This window comes from Triticum urartu, chromosome 7A (genome assembly GCF_056163025.1).
Source record: "Triticum urartu cultivar PI428250 chromosome 7A, HENAU_Tu73, whole genome shotgun sequence".
NCBI lineage: Eukaryota > Viridiplantae > Streptophyta > Magnoliopsida > Poales > Poaceae > Triticum > Triticum urartu.
The window spans coordinates 729,289,180-729,314,822 of NC_141879.1; the positions used below are offsets into that span (position 1 = coordinate 729,289,180).

The 25,643-nt window shown below is 42.7% G+C and overlaps 2 protein-coding genes across 2 annotated transcripts; one reads left to right on the forward strand and one right to left on the reverse strand.

The window, feature by feature from the left end:
* The first annotated feature begins 12,580 nt into the window (after positions 1-12,580).
* Positions 12,581-13,249, forward strand: LOC147962338 (uncharacterized). The gene has a single exon (XM_087534158.1). It carries the CDS (start codon positions 12,581-12,583, stop codon positions 13,247-13,249), a length of 669 nt encoding a protein of 222 aa, XP_087390284.1.
* Positions 13,250-18,094: 4,845 nt separating this feature from the next.
* LOC125525783 (zinc finger protein 6-like) lies at positions 18,095-18,650 on the reverse strand. The gene has a single exon (XM_048690793.2). The coding sequence runs from the start codon at positions 18,621-18,623 to the stop codon at positions 18,267-18,269; it is 357 nt and encodes a 118-aa protein (XP_048546750.2). The 5' UTR covers positions 18,624-18,650; the 3' UTR covers positions 18,095-18,266.
* Positions 18,651-25,643: the final 6,993 nt, after the last annotated feature.

Here is a 25,643-nt window from a genome sequence, read left to right on the forward strand (position 1 = left end):
TGTCTTGGGTGTTTGGTAAAACATTGATCAAGAAGGTGTTCATTCATTCCATTTCTCTTTCGTACATACACACATTTGTACCTGGCTGGGGGGACATTAGGTGAGGTAAGATTGATCACGCCAAAAGCACCTCTTTTGTTTAGAAATGCTAATTTTTCTGCTATTGCTTACTTCCAGTACTTGCATTCTCGAATGAGTCCTTGCATGGTTGGTTGATGATTAAATTATTTGCTTATAAATATTTTTTTTCGTGCGATTCAATGGATAATCTCAAAGAATAGATAATATTTTCTTTTGTGTATGAAATCATTTTTTTCCATGAATAGAGCTTGAGATAAGCTTCATTTTCTAGTTCCTTTTGGGCATTCCCCTCTTTTCTTTTAATGTTCTTGATGTTGACGTGTAGTTTGTTGCTGGATAAATAGGTACTCTTACATGTCATGTCAATAATGTTATGTAAATATTGATTTTGGAAGAACGGATTTGCTAGTTGTCTTTCAACAATTGGAGGCGTCAATCCACCCAATTTTTTGAACTTACCGAGAATCTAATTTCTAAGTCTTGAGAAAACATGCATATCAGTATAGGATAGAAACTTACACATACACATGTAAACATATAGTAAACAATATGACCATTTATGACATGTGTGAAAAATATATAATGAATATTCTGTTGTACAAGTTGTGAAACATAAATTATAGCTTTTCATTTTCTTATTTTCACTTAGTTCGTAAATGGTCATAACTTTCGACGCAATTTTACATAGGTATGTTTCTACTCGATGCCTATGTGTGTGATCTTTTCATAATATTTCAAAACATATACAATAATAATTATAAACAAGTTTTAGCATGTGGGTTCACATGCATACAGACTACATTGAGCATTTTCTCGGACTCATTTAATCTATAGGTCTTTATTGTTTTTTTCTAGTAGAATTTTTGTTTGGCTTATAGATCATATGGACATATGGGAGGTACAGGCTTATATATTAATTCTTTCATTGGGTTTGATAGACCAAAGTTCTACATACCAATATACCTGAGTTGTATAATGTTTTAGGCAACTCATCTTATGCACAAGTATAATTTCTGTTTTCTAACCTTTTGTTTAAAGTTATTAAACTGGGTTACAACTACTATTATTTGACTAAAACTATATGTGTTAACCAAATTTTCTAGCTTACTTTTAGCATATATTACTTGAGTTATAATCAATTTTGATGAAGAGAGGCAATCTTGGTCATTTCCTTGTGCGTCTATTTGGATGGTGGCTAATACATGTCCAACCAATTTTTTGGGCATGACCAAAACTTTTGTGTTTGTTTGGAGAGTTGCCAATACTTTGACTTGCAAGTGACTCTATGGCAACTCTACTTCATTTTGCTTGGCAATATTGGCCGAATCATGGACAAAAAGTTTGACCAAAATTGTGGCTAGCCAAATATTTTGTAGGGTAGACTAGGGCTAAAACTAAACAGACCCCAAGTACAATTTCTTGAAGAGGTCTTTGCAGGGTATGGTAGACTGGGCTTACACATGAGCAGGCCAAGGTCAAAGGTGGAAAGGGGTATAGCCTTGGGGCGCTTTTATGTGGTGCTTATTGGGAGCACTGGCAATGCACAACTCACCAGGGGCGACCATGCCTTTGGTAGCTCACTGCGCAGCCAAAAAAGGGTTGCAATCTGTGTTACCCACCATATATTACATGTTTTCCTAACTCATTAAAAAAAATTATAATCAAATTAATAATAATGCGAGTAGATTTTTTGTTTGGCTCAAAAAAAGCACGTAAAACATTTCATGATTTGTTTTATAAAATCATGTAGTTTTAATTATAAATTTTTTCATATTTTATTAAAAAAATCATCTAACTAAAAAAACTACAAGTCCTTAAAAAATGTTCATGTAAATATAAGAAGTGTTCACGCGTATCTAAAAATATTCATGTAATTAAAGAAGTGTCCACACAATAAAAAATATGCATTTAATCTCAAAATCTGTTCACACATTTTTGGTATTCGTGTAACTAACTAATGGCTACATATGTAATAATATATTCAAGTATTGTTTTCAAATCTGTCCACACAAGCTCATTTTTATACACATTATCAATTTTTGGTATATAATAGGGACATATTTCTTCTAGAAGTTTAGCATTGTTTTCAAATAGAATTTCTACCTTTTTTGTACATGTTGTATATCTTCTATAGACATCTAATATTTTTACTAATATTTTTTTATCTAACTTTGTCATACATTACATATATTTTCATGTATATATTTTCATATATAAAATACAGTTTTTGGACATGTTTAATAATTTCATATAAATTATTTTTCCAACATATATGTTTTGATGTCTACTACTTTTCATATACATTGCACATTTCAAATATAAACCTGAAATTTTTTTTAATACATGTTTAACCATTTTCAGAACATGATTAATAATTTCTCAAACACATGATTTTGAACATTTTTACACATGCATGTTAAAAAATTGAAATACACACTGAAACATTTTTTTCCTGAGTGATACAAAACTTTTTTTCTGAAACAACCGGAACATTTTCTGGAAATGACAAAAAACTAAATTTTGAAATGTGTGAACATTTATTAATTTTGCATATGTTTTTTGAAATATATTAAATAATTTTAATTTCATGGTTTTAAAATATCTAAGTAAATTTTCGAAAATATAGACACTAAAAAACAAAGGACCTTAAGAAATGGAACCAGTGCAGCTGTGCAGGTGGAAAAGAAAAACAGAGGAGAAAAACTAACAATCTTATGCAGGAACCTGGGCTGGTCCAACGGTCTCACAGAGCATGCTTCTGTACAACCGCGAGAGTTCTATCTCGCATTCAGCAAGACAGATGGATCTCTTGCAGGGAGGGAATAGAGTGCCGGGCCAGCGCGTTAGCGAATATTTTCAGAAAAAAATATAGTTACAAACAGTGTGCGCGAGTGATCGATCTTGGTATCACCTCGATTCTTCGAGGCACTGCTAGTCAGTGCGCCAGCATCAATTCGATGTAATATAAGCTGGTTTTCATACTAGTTGATTTCTTTTTCCTATTTTGACTTTTTCTCTTTGTGTTTATTCGGTTTTCTCCTGGATTTTCTTATTTCTTCTTTGATTTTTTTGTTTTTCTTTTGTTTCATTCATGGTTTTTCCTAGTATTTCTTTTCTTACTCATTTTCCTGTTTTATCCTTCAGATTTTCGTATCTTTCTTGGTATTCAATATTTTTTTGGATTTCTTTCGTTTCTTTTTTTCTACTCCGGTTTCTTGTTTCGTTTTCATTCTTTTTGCATTCACTTCTTCGGTTGTATATTTCATTTTATTTTTCTTTGGTTCATTTTTTATCTTTTGGTTTTCTTTATTTCTTTAGCTTTTGATTCTACATTTTTTATGTGTCGCAACAACATTTTTTTATTACCCATTTAACATGTTTCCAATACATTTTTAATACATTGTTAATAATTTTTCTACACACTTTTTCATATATTTTAAAATACTTGATTAACATTTTCTAAAATATAATATTAACATTTTTGAATACATGGTCGGCATTTTCCTGTACACACTTCTAAAAAATTGAAATGCTTGATTAACATTTCTCAAATACAAAAACAAAATCTGATACATGGTCAACTTTTTTTGTATGCACTTTTTTTGAAATGCTTGATTATTATTTTCTAAATGCAATACTTCACATTTTCTGAACACATGGTCAACATTTTTTCAATACAAATTTAACATTTTTCAAATACTTGTTCAAGATGTTTTCAAATGGTTGGTTACATTTTTATATACATGATCAAAAAAATTATCGTTTTTAATACATGGTCAACATTTTTTACGATACACGTTTAACATTGTTCAAATGCTTGATCAATATTTTTCAGTTTCTTGGTCTAGTTTTTTCCAACTGCTTGATTAACATTATTGTATGCATGATAAAAAGATCTATCATTTTTTAATACATGGCCAACATTTTTGCTATACACATTTGATATTTTACATATGCTTGAACAAGATTTTCAAAATAGTTGTTCAAAAATATCAAATGCTTGATTAAATTTTTTTAAATACATGACCAAATGTTTTAATGCATTTTTATACATTTTTCTTATATATCATAAACATTTTCTCCATACACATTAAACATTCTTCAAATGCTTGGTCAGCATTTTAAAATGTTTTTTATAAACTGTTTTTCAAATGATTGGTTAACATTTTTCAAATGATTTTTATAAATTTGTGAAGTGAAAATAAAAGTAAAGAAATAAATAAAAAACAAAAAAAAGAAAAAAGGAAGTTGTGGCCTCCCCCTCTCCATGGCCAGCCCATTTCAGTCTCCACTCCAGCAAGGGTTCCTACCCTCTTGCTGAACGCGAGATATAGGGGTACCCCCTCCATACAACTCCCTAGAAGCAAGGCATAGCTTCGCCCAAGTTGGGCTCGCTCACATTGCGGCTGCGATCGTTCAATTTCTGTCGACTCATGAAACCGCCATGCACCCACATTCACCGACATATCGTAGTCTGCTCAGTAAAAAAAAGTATAATTTGCTTACGAGTGTGTACATCTCAACGTCCGAGCTAAAACACACACAATTTCTTTCTATGTTGACAACCTTTTTATTTTTTTATTTTTTGTTTAAAAGTGTTTAATATTTTATAAATATGAATGATTTTTTAAAATATGTTTAATATTTGAAAATTTTATAAAAAAATCAAGAATACTAAAAATCCTTTTGAATTTTATGAAAAGAAATTAATTTGAAGATATGTTCATGAATTTGAAAAATCTTCATGGATTTGGATTTTTTTTCTTGACTTAATAAAAATCATGAAAAATTTAAACCTCACATATTGGTTCAATGTCTTAAAATGTTATCATGTTCACAAATATTTGCAATTTTAGTGTCCTATTAAAAAAACCTGGTTTAATTTTTCTTACAATTTCATAAACATGTTTGCAATTTGAAAACAAGTTGACAAATCTGAAAAAAAAATATCAAAGATTGAGACAATGTTCATGAATTTTTACAAAGTTAACAAAATTAAAACATGTTTACATATTAGAACAAATGTTTCCAAATTATAAAAAATGTAAATCAAGATAGAAAATATTTTGATTCCCTATGGTGTCAGTGGCGGACATCAAAAGGCTATAGCATGGGCCTCGGTCGGGCCATGCATGCATGGATAGATAATTGGATTCTCCTGAACTAAGAACACGTAAATCATCAAAACAGCAACAAAAATTTCAAGAGAAAACCATCCATAGGGGGTTTTCTTTGCCTTGATTGATGATCTTCCGGTAGAAATCTCTGAGCTGATAGAACGTAAAGAAACAAACATCCACCATAGAAGGACAAGCTCGTGGGGGTGCAGCTGCGCGAGCCCAACACACGCAAGGCATGTGGAGTTGAACTATGAGGCATAATCACTGGATAAGCTGCAACCTGCATGGGGGCTACTCCAGTCCAGTGACAGTGAGCTAGTGGCGATCGTGAAGATGTGGTGGGCGCTGCGATTAACAGCCAATGATGACGCAATCGTTAAGATGCATTGGGGACTCTGGCCCCTTGGACCACCTTGAACTGGCCATGGACAGATGCATGTCTGACCACTTGAACCACCTTGAACTGGACATCGACAGATGCAACGTGCATATAACCCCCACCATGACGATGCCCTCCTCCATCACAACCATCTGTGACAGGCTAGCATGGCCTTCTCTCGCGGAGCTTGCAATATCTGCCATTGCTGAAATGTGTGGCGAGAGGCGGAGAGGAGCAAGGAAAACCCTAGCCTCCTAGACTGAATCATCTCTACGTGAACATGATGAAGAAAGAGACAATTTGAGGATAGTATATCTCGAATGCAACACAATATGTTTGTCCACTTGAATCAATCTGTTATCTTTTTTCCAAAAACAATTATCTCGTGATTGGGAGTTGTTTGTTGTGGAACCCGTAATGACTTGAATCAAACGTTGAATATGGTCACAGAAAAAAATTTGTAACAACATATTGTAACGTGGTGTTTCTTTTTGACAATTTGCAAAGAAAAAGACGTTCTTTCTGAATGTACAGGTAAAAGATGTTGGGCCTCATATGTCTTCTCTTTTGACGATTCTTTGCAAGAAGTAAGGTTCTTTGTGAATGGTTACATGAGAGGTGGTCATTATTGTTTCCTTTTTCGCCTCGAGAGCATCGTTCTGTCTTTTTTCCCTCGAGAGCAATAGATAAATCGATAGATTAGATCTACGCCCTAATAACACGGCCCCATCAGGTTAACTGCTCCTAATTACTGATTAACTTGAGAATTTTTAGGGAGTCCAGAATTAGTATAGGTATTGGTAGATTAATTAGTATATGGAAAAAATACAATATTTTTCTATATACATGATACCACTTCAAAGTAATATTTAATACACAAATCGTACTCTTGGTCACTTTGTAAATTCACTAAAATTATTTGTCAATACACAAAATATTTTGTCTGGAATGGCCATCGGAGCATATTTTTCACTTTCTACAAGATTGGCATACTGTTATGCTCTTTTACATTTATGCAAGAATGCCAAGAAGTGTATTGATGTTCCTTTACAATTGTCTGCAGTGGAAATGGATTGTTTTGACCTATCTAGAAATATATGATATAATGGATCATGAAAGTATATACTTCCATAATTTTTACCATGATCGCTATGTCAAATTCTTTATGAACCGACAATTCCCAAACCGGTGAAATTGATGATACAAACAAACCATTGTATGGAATCTTATATGCATAATTGAAATTGCAAATAACTAGCCCGTGCAAATGTACGGGTTGACCACTAGAAATAAATTCACGATTGAGCACATTTTCCCTAACGGGCCGGCCGACTGCTTGTTCAAAATGGTTATCTTCTCACAGCAGTGGAAATTATTCACTAAGGATGCGGATCGGGATGCACTGGTGGAGCTGCAAGGGTCCAATTGTTTGCCACTTCTCTGGTCCAGCAGGACGGCTCATCTTGATGCTTTCTTCGTAGTTTTCTTTAGGCTCTATAGGTTGTTGGCCTGCGTGCCCATGTTCTATTATTGGTACTTGGGCTACTCTCTGGTTTGTTGTTGTTTGTGTGGTGCTTGTTGCTACTCTACCTAGTGGCTTTATTTATAAAGTCGGGGGTATGCCTTTTCTCTAAAAAATACATCTGGTTGTGTGCTAACTAGAAGAGAGGCAAATGGTTGGAGTACAAAGTAGGTTTCTTTCAAAAATTAATTAGGATTATTGTGCGTTGGTTCATACGCACTCTCTATTTTATTAGAATATACATGCCCTCTCTGTTTGATATTATGGTTTGCTTTTATATTAATTGACAAAATAGTTAGGTACTTATAATGCTTTTATTGACAATGCACTCCTGACCTTATTTTCTTACCCTGGCTCTTATAAACCATATTTGCAGGGCAAATAGCTATGCACCTATACAGGTTTACCACCTCTATGATATAGAGAACATCGATAAGTAAGCTACAATGGTTTTCATAAGGAACTGGGAGAACAAATTGCATGTAATTTACCTGGAATGAGGGTAGACTGTAGTTGGTGTTTTTTTATGAGGTGTCGTTATTTCTGGTGTTATATATTGTGAATGTTCTTACTCTTATGTATTTTTAACAAAGCGAAGTTGTCAGGTCTAAAGAACAGACCAGGTTGCTTCTTCTCTCTACATAAAGCTATGTATTGTGTACTACAAAATATGTTGGTATACATGTCATGCTTTATATCTAGGAATGATTAGTACTACCTTTTTCTTGGAGTGACTCTTTGGATATACATGTCTCTACTAGATAAGAACTTTGGAGTGACTCTTTGTCGCATGTTGAGGGATTGTTATATCATTCAATTATGTTAGCACTGTTGAGAGATTGCATTAGTGAAAGTATGAACCCTAAGCCTTATTTTTAACCATTGCAAAATTGTTTGTGCTCCGTTTTATCACATGTTGCCTTGTTGTTTTTTATATTCTCATATTACAAAAACCTATATCTACTATCCACAACACTTGTATCACCATCTCTTCGCTGGACTAGTGCATCTATACAATTTACCATTCTATTGGGTGTGTTGGGGACACAAGAGATTTCTTGTATTTGATTGCAAGGTTGTTTGAGAGAGACCATATTCATTCTACGTCTCCCACGGATTGATAAATCTTAGATCAACCACTTGAGGGAAATATGCTACTGTCCTACAAAACTCTGCACTTGGAGGCCCAACATGAGTCTACAAGAATAAGTTGTGTAGTAGACATCACTCCTTATCTCTTTTTCTCTCATTTTTGTTGGTATTTTTTTGGCCTCTTTTTTTTTGGTTGGGAGTCTCATCCCGACTTGTGGGGGAATCATAGTCTCCATCATCCTTTCCTCATTGGGACAATGCTCTAATGATGATGCTCATCACAATTTTATTTACTTACAACTCGATAACTAGAACAATATGACTATATGAATGCCTCTAACAGTGTATCAGGATGTGCAATGATTCTAGCGTAACATGTATGAGAATGATGAACGGTGGCTGAGCCACAAATATCATGTCGGCTATATGATCATGCAAAGCAATATGACAATGAACACGTATGTCATGAAAACGTAACGTTGTAAGTTGCATGGCAATATATCTCGGAAATGCTATAATAGGTAGGTATGGTTGCTGTTTTGAGAAAGATATAAGTAAGCTTATGTGTGATAGAGTGTATCATATCACGCGATTTGGATGCACCGACGAAATTTGCACCAACACTCGAGGTGAAAAATGATAATGCACAGGTCAGTGCAGCCGTTGGAAGAAACACGGGACAGCGGCACTGCGGCCCGACGGGACGACGCTACGACTGCCCGTTGCTTGATCGGTGGAGGAGCACGTATACTCAACAACAATCTTCATGAAATTCTGCTAGACACGCCTTGCGGTTGATTAGACCATACAACGTGCATCAGGCAACCGGATATGGCAAGAGCTTGCAACCGAGCAGAACACGAGATGTGCAGGGAGACTAAACTGGATGCATGCAATCACACCAGCAGTCTCCACCCGCAGGCTATGCAGCATGTACGAGCTGCCACAAGCAACATGCAAAAGCAGCCAACGTGGTGCATGGATCCGGCCACATGCACGTTGTAGATCGATGTGCATTACGGATGCACCAGCAAATCCATGTCTGCGCGAGGAGCGTGGTCGCGGGCCTCGCGGTGAGGCCAGCATAGGATCATGCAAGCGGACACCATACCCGCGACACGCATCATGCGTGAAGCCTGCCGCATGGCAGCCGCCGAACCAGCCAAAGACGTTGAAGATGTTGAGGGAGAAGACACGTATTATAGATGACGAACGGTAGTGGGTGACATAAACCGATTTTAGATCGAAAAACCAAAAAAGATCACTGATCAATCGTTCAGCGAGAGAGAGAAAAATAAAAAAACGGATTCGAAAAAAAAAACTCTTTAGGGCAGCCGGTCAACCAGTGGCGGAGACAGGGGGGGGGGGGGGGGAATGTCACGTAAGAACCTGTTAATTAGGGTTACAATTACCGCGCACAAAGTACCGCCCCCCCCCCCCCCCCCCCCCCCCCCCCCCAATCTTAATGTGAATTCCAGAAAATTAGAAAGGCCCATGTAAAAGCCCACCACTGACTTGCTTTCAGTTTCAAGTCCATGACAAGGCCAGATTGGTGTTCGCTATGTCTCCTGGGTGGTGGGAATTGCTCCCGTGATTAGCGCTTGCGTGCGACCTTGCCGCTTGCGCACCTCTGCTCTCCCTGCTCAAGATCTAATTTTGACTACTACACAGGCTGCTTCAATCATCAATTCTTTAGGCTGCCAATGAACTAGCCAGTGTCAGCACGTCATATTGTCTACTAATCTCTCTATTCTCATCTTGTATCATGTTGAAGTCGAATTGATGCATCAGATATTCAGATTTTAATTATTTTGATTGTGATTTGTGATTCATGGTCTTCTAGGCCATAGGAACTTGCGATCATTCTAAAGCTCGAAGCAATCGATGCCTCGTCAAGCTTTGGTAAGCATGGATGGTTCTTGCGCGCCTACCAACAGTGACCAACAAATCTACTTTGATCCAGCGGCAGAGGAATGATCAGGGGCTGGATTTGATTCTTCCGGTATGTGTTCTAGCAACATTGATCATTTTTTCCCAATATTGTAAAAAAACATCGTATCAGTGATAATTTCTTTTGAATGGTCTATCAGTGCCGAATTGTCATTCAAACATGTATAGATGCAAGCTAAAAGGCAATAAGCCAACCATTTGGTTATACAATGATTGTTATTGTTCTTATAACTGAATTTTTCATATGATAATGTTTGTTAGCAAGCAATTTAATTCATATCGTATTTCAGAGTAGTTTGATTATCAACATCGTCTACTAAGCAAGTACGTCGAATTATTGACCAACATATTAGCTATAGCTTCGTACACTGTAGCTGCAAGAGAAAAAAATGTTTGTCTAGTGTCTTGGCAAGGCTTAGATATGGAACTTTTGGAAAGTTTGTGAGGCAAAAAAATTTTTGGCTTCATAGATGTCTCGCCCCCCCTATACCTAAAGCCTGGCTCCGCCCCTACGGTCAACACGGCCGGCGGATGATGCCTAGATACAGACGGCGCCGCCCTGGTAGCGATCATGGAGATCGACTGTCCCGAAGACGGCGCGGCGGGGAAGCAGCGGCGGCTAGGGTTTGGGTCAAGATTAGGCTAAGCATGCACTTTTATAGTGAAGATGGAGCGCCCGCATCACCAGCTCAGATGTCGCCTGCATACGGCGTGCCCCAGTAGCTCGAGACAAGATGCACCTGCTGATCCGTCCAACCACATCTATCCCCCGTCAATGTGTGGTATTTTCAGCAACGTGACGTCTTTTCTTCTGTGGACCTCCTTTTGTTCGTCTAGCATTTCGTTTGGACCTTGCATATGATGACGAGCAACGGAGAAAATGGCTCAGCTGAGTCATACGTAGAAGCCTAATAGGGGCAGCAGCTGTAAGAGCATCTCCAGCCGCATCCCCAACAGGCTTTTCCCAGCCGTTTTTGCCGCGCCGGTGATAAAAAAACGGTCCAATCGCGTCCTCAGAAGCCCGCTTTTCGCCGACTCGGGCCGAAACTGGTGCTGGTGGACCCAGGCCGAACCGGGCGCCCTGGGGGGCGCCTGGGGCGCCGGCACAAGCGAAAAGGGCGTGTGGGTTCGCCCTGTCGGTGAGGCGGGCGCCTCTTCCCGCCGTTTCTTCCCGCTTTTTCCCACTTCCGTCCCATACTCTTCGTTCCTCCCGCCAATCTCCCTCCCGCTCGCCTCTCAGCCGGCCGCCATGCCATCGAAGAAGTACGTCGCCCCCCGCGCGGCGGCAACCGCGATCGCCTCCGCCGCCCAAACGAAGCAGAGGAAGCCGAGGGCGCCGCCGATCAAACCACCGGGCATGTCAAACACCGAGTGGAGGGCGGAAGTTCAGTGGCGGGAGGCTGTCACCGCCGATCGGCGGAACAGGGCCATCGCAAAGAAGGCCCGCGACAACGCGGCGCGCGCGGCTGCGGCTGCCTCATCGGCGGACCAAGCCGAGGCCGAGGTGACTCGCGCGGGGATGATGAATCCACCCGGAAGCCACGCCTAGTACGCGCCCTGGGGCCAGCAAGGCGTCGGCTCTCCGCAGCCATGGGGATCGCCCTCGCCGGGCTACGGCGACGGGGACGCGCACTGTGGGTTCAACCCAAACGTCACCTTCCCCCATGGATACCCGGCCCAGCGCACGCCCTCTCCCGCCTTCGTCGGCGTGCAGTACCCTCCATAGCTCTACTCGCCGCCCACCTACGCTTCCTCCCCGACGCCCCCGCTACGCCGTGGCCCGCTGCCCTTCTCGCACCTCGGCGACACCGACGAGACCGAGGCCGACATGGACGACATCATCGCGGCAGGTTCGGCCGCGGCCGCCGCATCTCCCGGATTCGCCACCCAGGACGAGGTGGTGGATCTCAGCGGCGGCATGGACGGCGAGCTCGGCTACGTCTACGGCGAGGACGAGCAGGAGGAGCGGGAGGAGGAGGATGACGAGGAGGAGGAGGAGGAGCCGACGCCTGTTCCGGCGAAGGGGCGCAAGAAGAATAAGTGGGCAGCCAGGTCAGGCGAGCCGTGCATCAAGTAGGCGTCCAAGGAGGAGGAATGCCTCGCCGAAGCATGGAAAGTCATTTGCCTCGACCCGACAACCGGCACGAACCAGAGCACCGACACGTACTGGGACCGCATCAAGGCCGAGTTCGACGAGCGCAAACTCGTCGACCCCTACTTCAAAGGCGTCCACATGCAGCGCGGCTCCAAGGCGCTGCCGAACCATTGGGGGCGTATCCAGGGGGCGTGCAACAAATGGCATGGGGTCGTCAAGGAGGTCGCGGCTCGCTCGGAGAGCGGCCCCAGCGTTGAGGATCAGGTATGCCACGCCGGTCTCCCGCCTCTCTTCGCCGTGTACGCGCGCCAACTGTTTGTTCCTCCGCGCAGTTGCTACGCATGTTCGCCCTGTACCGGCAGAGCAACAGCGATGCCGAATTCAAGTACCTCCATGTTTACAAGCGCATTGACAAGTGCGAGAAGTGGGCGGAAGTCCGGCTCACCCTCGACAAGGCCAAGGAGACCTACAAGCCGGACGCGCCGACTCCTGGCGCATCGGAAGGGCGGCCGGACGGCAACAAAGTTGCCAAGAAGGGGAAATACGCCGACGCGGCCACCGCTCGAGTGCAGGAGTCCATCGAGCACTGCCTCGCCGACGCGCAGGCCCGAGCCGTCCTTCGTGAAGAGAAGACCGAGGCGCGGTGGTCGGCGTTGATGTCGAGCAGCGCCGTCAAGCTCGACCTGCTCCGGACGAACGTCGCCGTGAAGAAGAGAAACACCGACCTGGCTTTCCTGCTGGGTTGGGCGGACATGCTCCAGAGCACCGACGAGGCGGTCAAGGCGTGGTACTTGGCGGAGCGCGGCCTCATCCTGAACCAGCTTCCCTCGACAAGGCCGCCGACGCCGACGCACACGCCGCCGCCGCCGCCAAGCCCGCGTGATGACGCCTCCACGACGCCCAGCACCACCGAAGCCGCGCCGACACCGCCCAGTGCAGAAGCAGCTCCGACACCGCCAAGCCCGCGCACGCCAACTCCGCCGACGCCTGGGGCAGAGCCCGCCGAGTGATGCGTTGCGCACGCGAACTTCTACCGCTCTATTTTTTTGTACGCCGAACCGTGGCTTGCGATCGCCCGACTTATGGCGTCTTTTGTGAGCGGGAACGACCAAGTTTGAATTTTTCACGTCCTGGAGTGGTGTCTGGGGCGTGACTGGGAGCTAGGTCGCCCCCAAAGGCCGAACTAGCGCCAATTCGCCTCCAGACCGCTCTTTTTTAGCGCCCTGGGGGGCCGAACGACTGGAGATGCTCTAAATTAAGGCTGCAGTCCGTACGTGAATATGGTCCGCACATCGAGCTCTGGCCGGTCGCCATTAATTTTGACAAATAAAGGAAAAAAACATATGGCTCAGATGAGTCGGAGGCTGCCTGGAGATTCAGGAGTAGCATGACAAGTGTGCATGCATATAGGACTGGTGGCCTGCAGCTAGCCCGGCCGCAAAATCTCGTCAAGATCCCACTGGCAGCTACTATGGGAGGACACCTTAATTGCATACTGACATATGTCGGACGTTTTAATCTTTTTTATAAAAGGAATACGACGGGGGTTCGTACAACCATAGCTAATGTGCAACGATTTGAGTATACAATGGCGAACATGTGAATTACGATGGTTGATAGCTATGACAAGTAATGCTACATCTACAAAAAATAAATAGCATAAAACATGTGTGACGTATGTGCATGTCAGTCAAGTTAACATCCTGTTAGAATACAACTTACCAAGAGAGGTTTACGGCTGACAAGTCGAGACAATTGCTTGCCAGTAGTGTTTTCTTGTGCTACCACTCATTGTGGACCACTTGATGTTGCAATCAGACATGTCGTTGTCCTTTTTATGACGGACCGGATGAAACACCCAAAAGCATAATCTAGTAAAATGTTCTTTCAAGGAAATAACATAAAACAAGCCATAATTCCGGTGAGTCTTGTTCTTGCCCTCGAACATGTTCAACCCTGACAAATGAACCATGTTTACTTGCTGAACATAAAGCAACACGAGTAAGTGTGGTTATGCCAAATGAAGTGATCCATGAGGTTAAGAAATCTGGTACGGAAGGACTTGTCCTTAAGCTTGATTGTGAGAAAGCATATGACCGAGTTAGTTGGGAATTTCTATTTGAGATTCTGTGCTCGAGAGGTTTATGTACAAAATGGATCAATTCGATTAGAAAAACTATTATTGTTAGGATCAATGACACCAATGGCCCCTACTTTGTAGGTGGAAAGGCCTCAAACAGGGCCATCCATCAACCCCCCTGCTTTTTAACTTAGTTGCAATGTTTTTTCAAAAATATTGTTTAAAGCTGCTAGGCATGGCATTATTTCTGGGCTGGCGACAATCTCCTATGCCTGGAAAATTCTATAAAAAAGGCTAGAAATTTGAAGTGGATTCTTTCCTGCTTTGAAAACCTTTCTGGAATGAGAATTAATTTTCATAAAAGTGATCTTCTTAGCAATAACATCGAGGAAGGTGTGGCAAAAATCTTTTGCGTAACTTTTTTGCTGTCAGTCGGGGTCTTTTTCCGTCAATTACCTAAGGGTGTGTTTGGTTCGGGAACGAAGTGTAATGGAATGGCATGGTTCCATTCCAGTGTAATGGGTCGGTTCCGTCTTTGTGTTTGGTATGGATAAATCGAAGGAACGGAATGATTACATTTTGGTGTTTGGTTTGAATAATGGAATGGAATGGATTTGTAAGTCGTCATCCATCCACCCATGCAACAATGCTCGGTAAACATTGAGTTCGATTTCTGAACAGGGGTGTGAGCATCAACAAATCAGACTCGAGCAATTTTTGTTTGACCAGCAACGAAACGAATCCATCTATCCATGCGACGAAAAAGAGTGTAGGTACACCAATCGGACTCAAAGCACAAGATAAACAGCAGCTAGAAGAAATGTACGACAGTTGAACATGGCGGCCGGCTGGATGTGAGGCTTGGCTTTGGCGTCCCCATGCGCAACCGCAGCTTCTGGCGGCGCTTGCTCACGCGGTCAATGGACGGCGCCTAGATCAAGCGCGGTAGCGCGACTCTCCCGGCGTGCGTCGCCACTGTTGCCCAGCTTCAAGATCTTCTCGCAGCCGCTGTTGCCCAGAGGAGAGGGAGGCTGTGCTTCGGAGGTGGACGAGACGATGAGGGCCGGCGGCGCAGACCAGAGGAGGGGAGAGGCCGGTGGCGTAGATTGATGGAGGGGAGAGATGAGGGAGAGGAGCCTGCACGAGAGAGGATAAGGCTGCGGGAGCGCGAGGAAAGAGACCAATTCCGCGTCATCCGCCCAATTGGGAGGACTCACCCGGTTCCGGTTCTGGGCCGAATATTCTGTCCGTGGGAACCAGGTGGTGATCGTTCCACCTGCCTACTGAACGCGAGAACGAGCCCCGCGAACGGGTTGGACCCATGCCATTCCAGTCCATGACTGCAACCAAACACACCCTAAGTGTCCCTTTAAACTACGATGAGCTACGGAGGGAGGACTTGCAACCTATCATCGTTAGGATTATAAAATTATTCTCTGGTTGGATGGGGAGGACTTTGTCCTGCCGGGGTAAATTAATTTTGTTGTGTGCTTGCATTATCAGTATTCCTGGTTATCTTATGGCCATTGTTAAGTTCCCCAAGTGTTATATCAATGCAATGGACTCCCAAATGGCTCATTTCTTTTGGGGAAATAAGGGGGACAACCATAAGTACCACCTAGCTAACTGGAGTTTCGTATCCTGAAAGAACAAATTTGGTGATCTGGGTGTTCCAAATATTAGACATTTTAATAGGGCTCTTCTAGCCTCTTTGGGGAGAAGATACTTTGACAGTGAAGGGAGGGATTGGAAAACTCTGATTGATCACAAATAGATTATTGATAAACCTAATGTTTTGTGGGCTAAAGTTGGAGTTGGATCTCGTTTTTGGAAAGGAATTACATGGGCTATAAATGCCTCTAATGCTGTCGATAAATGGAAGGTGGAAAATGGTGAGAAAATGACTTTCTAGCATGACACATGGTTGGGAGATTGCTCCCTTAAAGTAAAATATTGGGCTTTGTTTGAAATACGTGATCAACCTCTCTGTTCCCTTGCTCAAGTCTGGGATGGCATGAACCTGAAACTAAATTTTAGGAGATGTGTAGATCAGTCTGGGAGGGACTTGTGGTTGCAATTGTTGAGTAAGGTCTATAAAGTGTCATTAACAGAGCATTCAGATGAACCCATTTGGTTGCTGGAACCAAATGGCAGATACCCTGTTAAGTCCTTTTATCATAAAATTAAATCCGGAGGTGTGGTTTCTACCATTGGTGACTGTCTTTTGAAAGTCATCTGCCTCAATATATTCCTATCTTTCTATGGCTAGCTGTCCTACCAAAGTCCTAACTAGAGATAACTTGTCTAAGAGGAGACATGTAGATGCTATTACTTGCTTTGTTTTGTAATGAACCTGAGAATGTGAAACATCTTTTCTCCGAATGCACCGTGGCTTCACATGTTTGGGGTTTCATTGACGAAGCTTATCAAATTACTGCTCCTATTTCGTTCCATGATATTATTGCCATTTGGCGATTGAATAAAAGTAAACCTGTGCTATGTATGGTTATTGCAGCCTCTTTATGGAGTTTGTGGACTCTTAAGAAATGATTTCTGTTTTCAGGAAAGAACCTAGAAGGGCATGCGTTGCGTCTTTGCAAAACTAAGCAGGTTCCTTCATCAATGGAGCGTACTCTGCAAGGACACTCAAGTTGTGCTCCTCCGAAGTGCCTTCTTTTGTTGGACAAGCAATGAGGGGAGCTACATAGAATTTCTTGGGGATGACACAGAGCTCAGGTGGGCGCGACTCCTGGGAGATGTGTGATATATAGCTCTTCTTAGGGCCTATTCACCCCTCTTAGGAGTTCTATCCTCCTTGACATGTAATATATCTAGAAAAAGTGTGCAGAGACGTTCTTTAGTCGGACATCTGTTTGGTTGCCTGCCATTTAGTTAATCTCTAGCCTGATCAATTCTGACAGGTCGTATGCTGTGAACCATCTTGCTTCACTCTATAAAATAAAAGTGGACGGGGGAGGGGGGGCTTTCATTCAAGAAAGAAAGCAACACGGTTATCAATTTAAGATGAATTTTTAACACTTTATTGCAACGGGGAGGCTAAATAGCACAAGAGAGAGTATGCCCAACAGTTTGGTTGTGGTGTTAGCTCCTTTCTTTTAAATATCTTGGCATTGCAACTCACTCTCGGAGACTATGTAATAGAATAGGTTTTTAATTTTCAAAACAAAACAATTTCGGACGTCATTGAGATTTCAAATTTTACTTTGTTTTAATGAATATTAACCTAATTCAATTTTCTTTTGAAATTAGTTTTAATCTGGCTCGGAATTCCGGAGTCGAAAATGTTTCAGACCCCACTGAAGTATGCGAAATTTCAATGAAATTTCGTTGAAAATTTTAACCCTAAATAGACACTTGAAATACATAGAAGTTCATAAATAACTCTAGTGTCTTAAAGGGATAGATGTTCATTTTTCAGTGCTAGATATATCCGTTTCAGTGATAGATGTTCATAAATAACTCTAGCTAGTACTCCCTCTGATCAATATATTACTAGTCGCTCACACGGATATATCTAGACACATTTCGGTGCTAGATATATCCGTTTGAGCAACAAATAATATGGATAGGAGGGACTACTACTTATCGACACGGTGTTGACCAATGTCTTTATTTCACAATATTTTCTAAATGCCCCTAAAGTAATCATTTCTGAGAATAGACCCAGATTTTTCTGGCAACGTCATTACCCGCCATGGTCATATAATCTGACGAATTGCGAAATTTAGTGTCAAATCCAAGGACAAGGATGGTCTAGACCTTAAAAACAAATATCCAGTTAACTATAAGAGCGCTGATATGAATCCAACGCATACACAGCAGGAACTTTGAAACAGATGGTTATAGCTAACTATAACGTACCTAGCACCGGAAATAAAGGGTGCGGACCAAGGATACTGGCAGAGTTTGATCGATCAGCCGACCGGTTACAGCCGGAGAGCCAAGTCGAGCTCGTGGTCGCGCTCCGACGAGCTCCTGCCGCGCATGTGCGCCACGGAGCCTGTTGCAGGCTCCCCGGAGATCTGAGCAGTGGTGGCAGCCCTCCCCGCCTTCCAAGAGTACGCCGTGGCAGCAGCGGTCTCCCGGAGGCGCTTGGCGACGGCGCGCTCTTGCTTATGCGCGTTTTGGTGGCCACCGTGCGCTTGCGCGGTGCCGAACTTTTGGTCGCAGTAGACGCATGGGAAGAAGCGGGGGAGGGGCGGGGCCGTCGTCACGCACACAGCAAAGCCCAGAGTGAGCTCGAGGCCGAGCTCCTCCTGCGCGCTACTCTCTACTTGCTCCATTGTTATCGTATATGACTGAATGTATGAGATGAGCTAGTTAAGTTGATCCAAATCTTGAGAGCACAAGTAGCCAACCTAGGTACACGCCCGGTATTATTGTGTGTAGTCAGCTGGTGGCCCTCAACGTAGCCCTACCGGCAGGCTGGGATGAATGGCCTGCATGGCGCAATGCGCATTGACGACGAGATGGTACCGTTTCACCGGCCGGTCGGTCCCCATTTAAGTCGCCGGCTGGAGACGATTTCTCTACATACGAGTATTTATGTACAGGTGCACGTAAGTTCCGTCAAGGTTGCTATTACTGACGAGACGTTTCAGGGATCATGGAAAGAGGAGATGGCAATATATGATGACTTTGATTTGATGGTGCTTCTCGGGTATCCAGCTTTGATCTTCAAGATAGGTCTGACCTTAATTAGTTATATCTTGTAATGACAGTGTTTTTACATCTTTACCTTGTTGAAGTCGCAGCTTGGATTTTTTCAGACGTGATCTTTAGGGTGAAAACTCAGAATCTCACCTTCGGTGGTTGGATCTGCCAACGGCAACACGTGTTCCTTTTTTGGAGGTGTTGCTACAAGAGAACCTTTCTCGTTATCCATGTGATGTCAAGTGATGATTGGTGTGGGTGGCGTAGTTGTACTTCTTTATTCGTTGTTTTGAATAGTTAAATATTTTTTCGCCCCTACGCCTAGGTATAACTTCGATCTTCTACGACTTTGCTCTTTGTCGGTGGGATTCTTCCTGTGTGTGTGGGGTATTGGTTGTGTGCATCTTATTGATCTAGAGGTCGGGAGTGGGCTCATTGTGTGTGTATGTCAATGATGCATCATTTTAACTTCCTTATTATCAAAAAAGGGTTGATATCCGCTTGAGCATGGGCCCATCCGTCACGACCAAGATGCATGGATCTATCACTAGCACATGACAGGTTTAGGCTACTGGCCACTCATTCATCTTGGCCGTAGGGGCGGCGACCCTGCACGCAGCTTATCTGGCGCTCAGCCGTAGTGTGTCCGCCTTCGATGGGCGTAGGAGACCATCCGGCTCCCGAAGAAAGGTGTTGCTGATGGGAGTGGAGAGCACCATTAGTTTTCCATTGGAATCTGGCAGTACGACATCTAGCTCTGTTCACAGGGAGGACAGCCACACAGAGGTAATGACCCGAGGGATGTAGTGAATATTGTTTTTCGATTCACTAGCAAAGTGGCCCGCTCGATGCACGGGCTAGATCTTTAGACAATTTAGTAATGACATCATATTGTTTTGTTTTGTGTAAATAATGGCAGGATGTTTAAAGGGTACATGGTATAATATACTTTTCCAGGTTTTCAATTGTATATTTTGATTCTAAGAAAGAAATAGAATAAGAGCTGCAAGTTCCCATAGATGGAAAACATAATCTTGATACAAATATGCAATTTGATGGCTGGATGCAAAAGAACTTTTTTATATTCCCAAGGTTATATGAAATTTAATATTACATATGTGTAGTAATTTGAGTAACAACCCATATGTCAATTTGTAATTCTGCGTGTCATGGGAAACTGGATAGTCCACATATACTATTACTATCTACCCTTCCATTAGCACATCCTATCATTTATTTTATCTTTTCCACTATCTGTCGTTCGAAATATCCTATTGTACATGGCCGCCTCATTTATTTATGTAGCATTGTAGCTGTTCACATGCATATTCAGTGCCTAATTTCACTAAGATCTTCCTTTTTTTCAATCGCACAATTAATGTCACATCCCATCCAGAAATGGCTTGAAGGATGGAACCCGTAATTGCAAGCAAATGTCGAATTGTATAGCAATGTTTGGGTGAGAAATAAAAGTAATTTTATCTACAAAGGTATCCCTTTGTGTGAACATCGAATAAATAAATTGCTCGTCTAAAATATGTATACCATTTGGATCTTGTGAATTTCAGTGTGCCGATTGTATCCTCTATGTTAGCACATTTATGCTAATTTGCTTACAATCCTGTTTTGTTACGAAAAAATATATCATAGATTCACAAATGTACACTGCAAAACTATGTCGTAGTACAATTTTCACCCCTAGTCCATCAATTCCAGTCGGCATATATTAATTGCTGGCATATTGCCATATTCACAGCTACACAAAAGCCATGATATATACTTACCTTTTTGTTTTAGATTGTCGTTGCTGACACTGATAAAATGTAGATGGTGTGTCATATTATACAGATTTTTTCGATAAAGGATGAATTTTATTGGCTCAAAATGAAGCATCGAGAGGATACAAACACTATGAGCACACACCCGGCCTCTGCATAGCTAAGATGCACACAGCCAACACCAACACACACAAACACGCCGGCAACAGCAAAGTCGTATAAGACCGAAGCTATGCATAGGCGAAGTAAAAAAACAAAAAGGAAGGCCCAAAGCGATCAGATCCACAGTTGGCAAACTATAGCAATGGCCATATCCGCACCAACCATCTTATGACATCACACGAACGACGAGACTCTTCAACAGCAACGCCTTCAGGAAGGTGACGACGCTTAAGTGCCGACGTCGCCAGATCCAACCACGAAGGCAGAATCAAGGTTTTCACCCTGAAGAAACAGCCTGAGCATGTCCGAGCATTGCCTTCAACAAGGTAATGACATAAAACAACATCGCCATTGCCAGGAACCAACATAGGTCATACCTAGGCTTTCGCCACGGAGCTCGAGACCGGTACACATAGCACCATCATCAAAGTCTTTCATGTGTTTTCACCACCACTTTCTGCTATCCCAGCAGCTACATGCCATGTGCGATCACCGCCGCTGCACAACCATTCCTCTACGTCAAGTCTTTACCCATAGTTTACATCTCATCACTGAAATCGACCACCAGATCTAGAGAGATAAATCCTCACGGAGATCTTTTAGTGACCCCAGCTGTCATGGAGCCGCAGGAGGGCGCTGCAACAGTCTACACGCACCACCACCCGGCCGACCGAGTCTAGATCACCGCCAACATGCCATCTAGATCTGAACAAGGGCTGCATTGGATGGATCAGATCTGACGAGCAGATGCCTTGCACGTGAGGTAGCCAACGCGTGAGCACGCACAATCATCTCCTGTAAGGCAGCCGCAGCTCGATCAGATCCGCGTGTCCCCATCCCGCTCAGGCTGATCCGGTGCCAACGCCTATGCCCATCAACCGGAGCACCAAAGCAGCACGGCAGCACAGCATCACGTTGGCACCACACAGATGGCACACCAGTTATGAAGGCCGAGCCACCAGTGCTTCCCCGGCGGCAACGCACACGCCCGAATTGGCGATGGACGTCTCCGCGTGAGTGGCACTGCCATCCGCGTCCACCGCGAGCTCTCCCTGCAACCTTCGGAGGCAGGGGCCACCGCCACCGTGTCCAGAGCAGCGGCAGCAGTGGCAAGTGGGCCGTTGAGCGGGGGTCCGGCCGGCGGCGCGCTAGGGTTCCCCCGAGTCGCTCCGTGAGCGACACGGGGGTCGGGCCTGGCTAACACGTGATATTATACAGATGGAGTAGTGAAAAATGTATATACCTAGCTATCACGTGCTAGTGCAGTAGTTGCTACTATGAGCCAAGTCTTCAATACGATCCAATACTTAGCTTCTTGCTAGAAGGCTGCATGCATGAGCAAGTTTGAACTCCGATACTGCTGATGTGCCGAGGGAGCCAAGTTGAATGCTACAGGCGACAGATGCGTGCTTGAGGACGTGCTCACGTACGAGATTCCTGATTTGTTTTTAGGTCAGCCAAGAGGACATATGGGAAGCAAGCTCTAGTCCATGCGATTCTGCTACCTGCCCATGAGATCTTTGGTCGTGATCCTTCCATGGCAACGTTTGATATCTCCACTCAGTGAAAGGTCCTATACCTCAACCTCCCCGCCTAGGAATCCTCGGCCGAGGCATTCTTGTATCCTCACATGTGAAATCGAATTGAAGCAGCGTGTCCTCGATTGTCGTGAAAGGCGCTGGAACCCTGCGTCCGAGGAATTCTCCTCGTCCCCATCTTTTTGCTGCCTGTTGTCGTGGAAGGCACTTGAATCGCACCGCAACATCCCTGCCCTGAAATTCTTGGCTAAAGTCCTAGTCATCAACCAATGCGTCTTCAGGGGCAACATATTTGGAGCTAAAAAGTAACAAATTCAAACAATACAAAATAGTACCACTACACTAGTACACTTATATATCTGTTCCGCATGGCTATTCCAAGGGCGAAGGTACAACCAATGTTACAATTGTTATTATCGATGGTTTACATTTATATTGGCGGCACAAGTGCCTTTTGGTCGTGTTGCAACATACAATCAAATTTCTTTGTAGTATTGTATGTGTTATATTGGAGAAAGTATTAACATCACCTTTTCAATTTAATATTGCTCAGCTTATCCTTATTGAGCTTGTACTACAGGATTCCTACAGGCCTACGACTATTTGGAAGTACTATATACCTTTCTGATTGATGAATATACTTGCTTCAAAATAATGAATTCAAAGAAATCCAAAGAAGTATAAGTCTTCAAATTTGAGCATTGGTTCGTATCATAAGCAACCGAATGTTATAAACTTGCAGTGCAATATGCAATCAACCTGGTGATGTTGTTCCCGGGGATGTATGTCCCGGATAACCTGGTGATGAAACTATGCACTAAGTGATTAGGTAGAAATTGCACATCCTTTTTTATGAATTTTAGGTATGTTATAATGAAAATCAATATTTCAATAATAAATAAAGCATCATCAGTCACTGGATATTTGTTAATTGTTCATAATGGTTTCCCATAGGATTAGAATCCCTCTTCCAGCATTCACGCTCGGCAATATCCAATCATTGCCGTGACAATAACCATTGTTTAATAGAGTTTAAAAAACATTGGAAACCTTTTTGAGTCATAATGGTTAAAATATATTTATACGTGCCATGTATATATAGATCCCCCAACCAAAAAATAGAGAAGTAACCTTGGAAATACACGACGGACATTACCAAAAGAACACCTTGCTAGATAAATCACAAAGGGTGTATATGCCTGAAGAAGTTCAAAGACGCATCTGAAGTAAGTAAACCAAACAATATCACAACAATATTCCATAAGGAACACTCTCTTGTAAAGCCTAATCAGGTAGAGAAATCTTAGTGCCAGAAGGCATAATGGTCCCCTCACCCAGTGATGCATGAGAATCATGCAATACATCAAGTCAACATATTGGCTTTGAGACTCGTGATTCATCAGAAAAGAAATTGATTCATACAAAAGTAAATTCTGAAGCATCTAATGGCCCGCTTGGCCATTCATAAGGAAAAAAATGGAAAGTATATTGTAATACAGTGGTTACTAATTTCATGTAGTAATCCACAATTCTTAATCATGCTATGGGACAAAAAATATTGTACAACATTAATCATGGTGCACAACTTTTAATATTATGAGATATGACCTACTATATACTTCGTCAGTGCAGTCACTGAACCTTCCATGCAAGTGAAGTACATGCCAAAATCATGAGAATTTTAAATTGTAATACTATTGTTATCCAGCATACTATATGAAAGTAATGGAAGTAACAGTCATTATGTGTGTATTTGTACTGGGGAACCTTGGGTTTCTACATTGGTTTGCCAAAAGGATGCAATTTCTATTGCATTAGGATGAGAAATTCAAAGATCTAGAAATGTACTGAGAGTCAAATCAACTATTGTCTCAAACATAGGTTGCGTCTCAAGTCGAACGTATGATAGTATACGCACTTTCACTGAATGGTAATGAGATCATACTGAAAAACCATGTAGATAAACTTGTTGGATCGATAAATAAGTATTGAACTGGCCATGAGCCCAAATATAAATTTTGGAGTTGATAACACATATGCAGGATTGTTTTCTTACATCTATTTCCTTCAAACAGAATGAGAAATATATGATGGACAATGGTACCATCTCTAAAAAAGATTTAGACCAACACAACATCGTTACATGGAAAAAAATGCACAGGCATGAGGTCGGCACCACTTGCATGTAATATATTGATGACCCTGAATTTTATTCAGAAACTTCTATAGTGAGATAGAGACATACACAACTATAAGTCTATTGACCGGCACCAGGAGCATACACATATTAATTATTTTTATTGGCCATCACCATGCACCGTACCAGCAGGGTGTGTTGGCCCCCGCCTTCAGTGTTGTGTCATCTATGATCTGCCCATCTATGGCTTGGTAATTTGGAGAAGATATATGTAAGGCGGCAGTAAGGGGGGGCATAGGCCAGATCAGCGAAAGAGAAAACATAAAGTGGCCTACCTGGCCTTCACATGGCCGAAGTGAGGTCGTCTGCTCGTCGTTCATGGCCTTGAATTCTCAGTCGAGGGATTATCCAAGTTCCGGTCACAAGCCATCGAAGCGAGGCTCCTGTTGTGTGATGGCGGCGGCGAGCCGGCAAGGAGGACATGATGAACCGACATCGGCTTGTTGTTCCTGCCTTCCTGGCTTTGAATCTGTTCGTTGTTCCTGGCCTTGAATTCTCAGTTGAGGGATTCTCCAAGTTCTGGTCACAAGCCATCGAAGCAAGGCTGCTGTTGTGTGTCCGCACCTGATTTGATTACATTCATTTGCGGATCAACTGGCAATGCATAAAGCAGCTCCATATATTAACTGTCACCGAAGACTTGGGCAATTTGAGAAAATCAAGCATCTACACGACGCACCCGAGAGTCACAACCATGATCGTGTACTATGGGGTCTCCTCACTGCAATCAAAAGGAAGATATGTGCTAGCTATAGTATATGTACGTACGGGTGCCTTCCTCGATCAGCTGGCCATGTGGGTGCTGCAAGTCATCTTGGCCGAAGACGCAGATGTGCATGCATCAAATCTCTATTTACCTGAAACTAACGATGTGCATGAAGGATTAGCCCATCAATCTGAAACTTCTAATGTGCATGAAGGATTACCAATTAAATTATTGACACGATCTTCTGCCGCTGATGTTGAGTTGAGCTG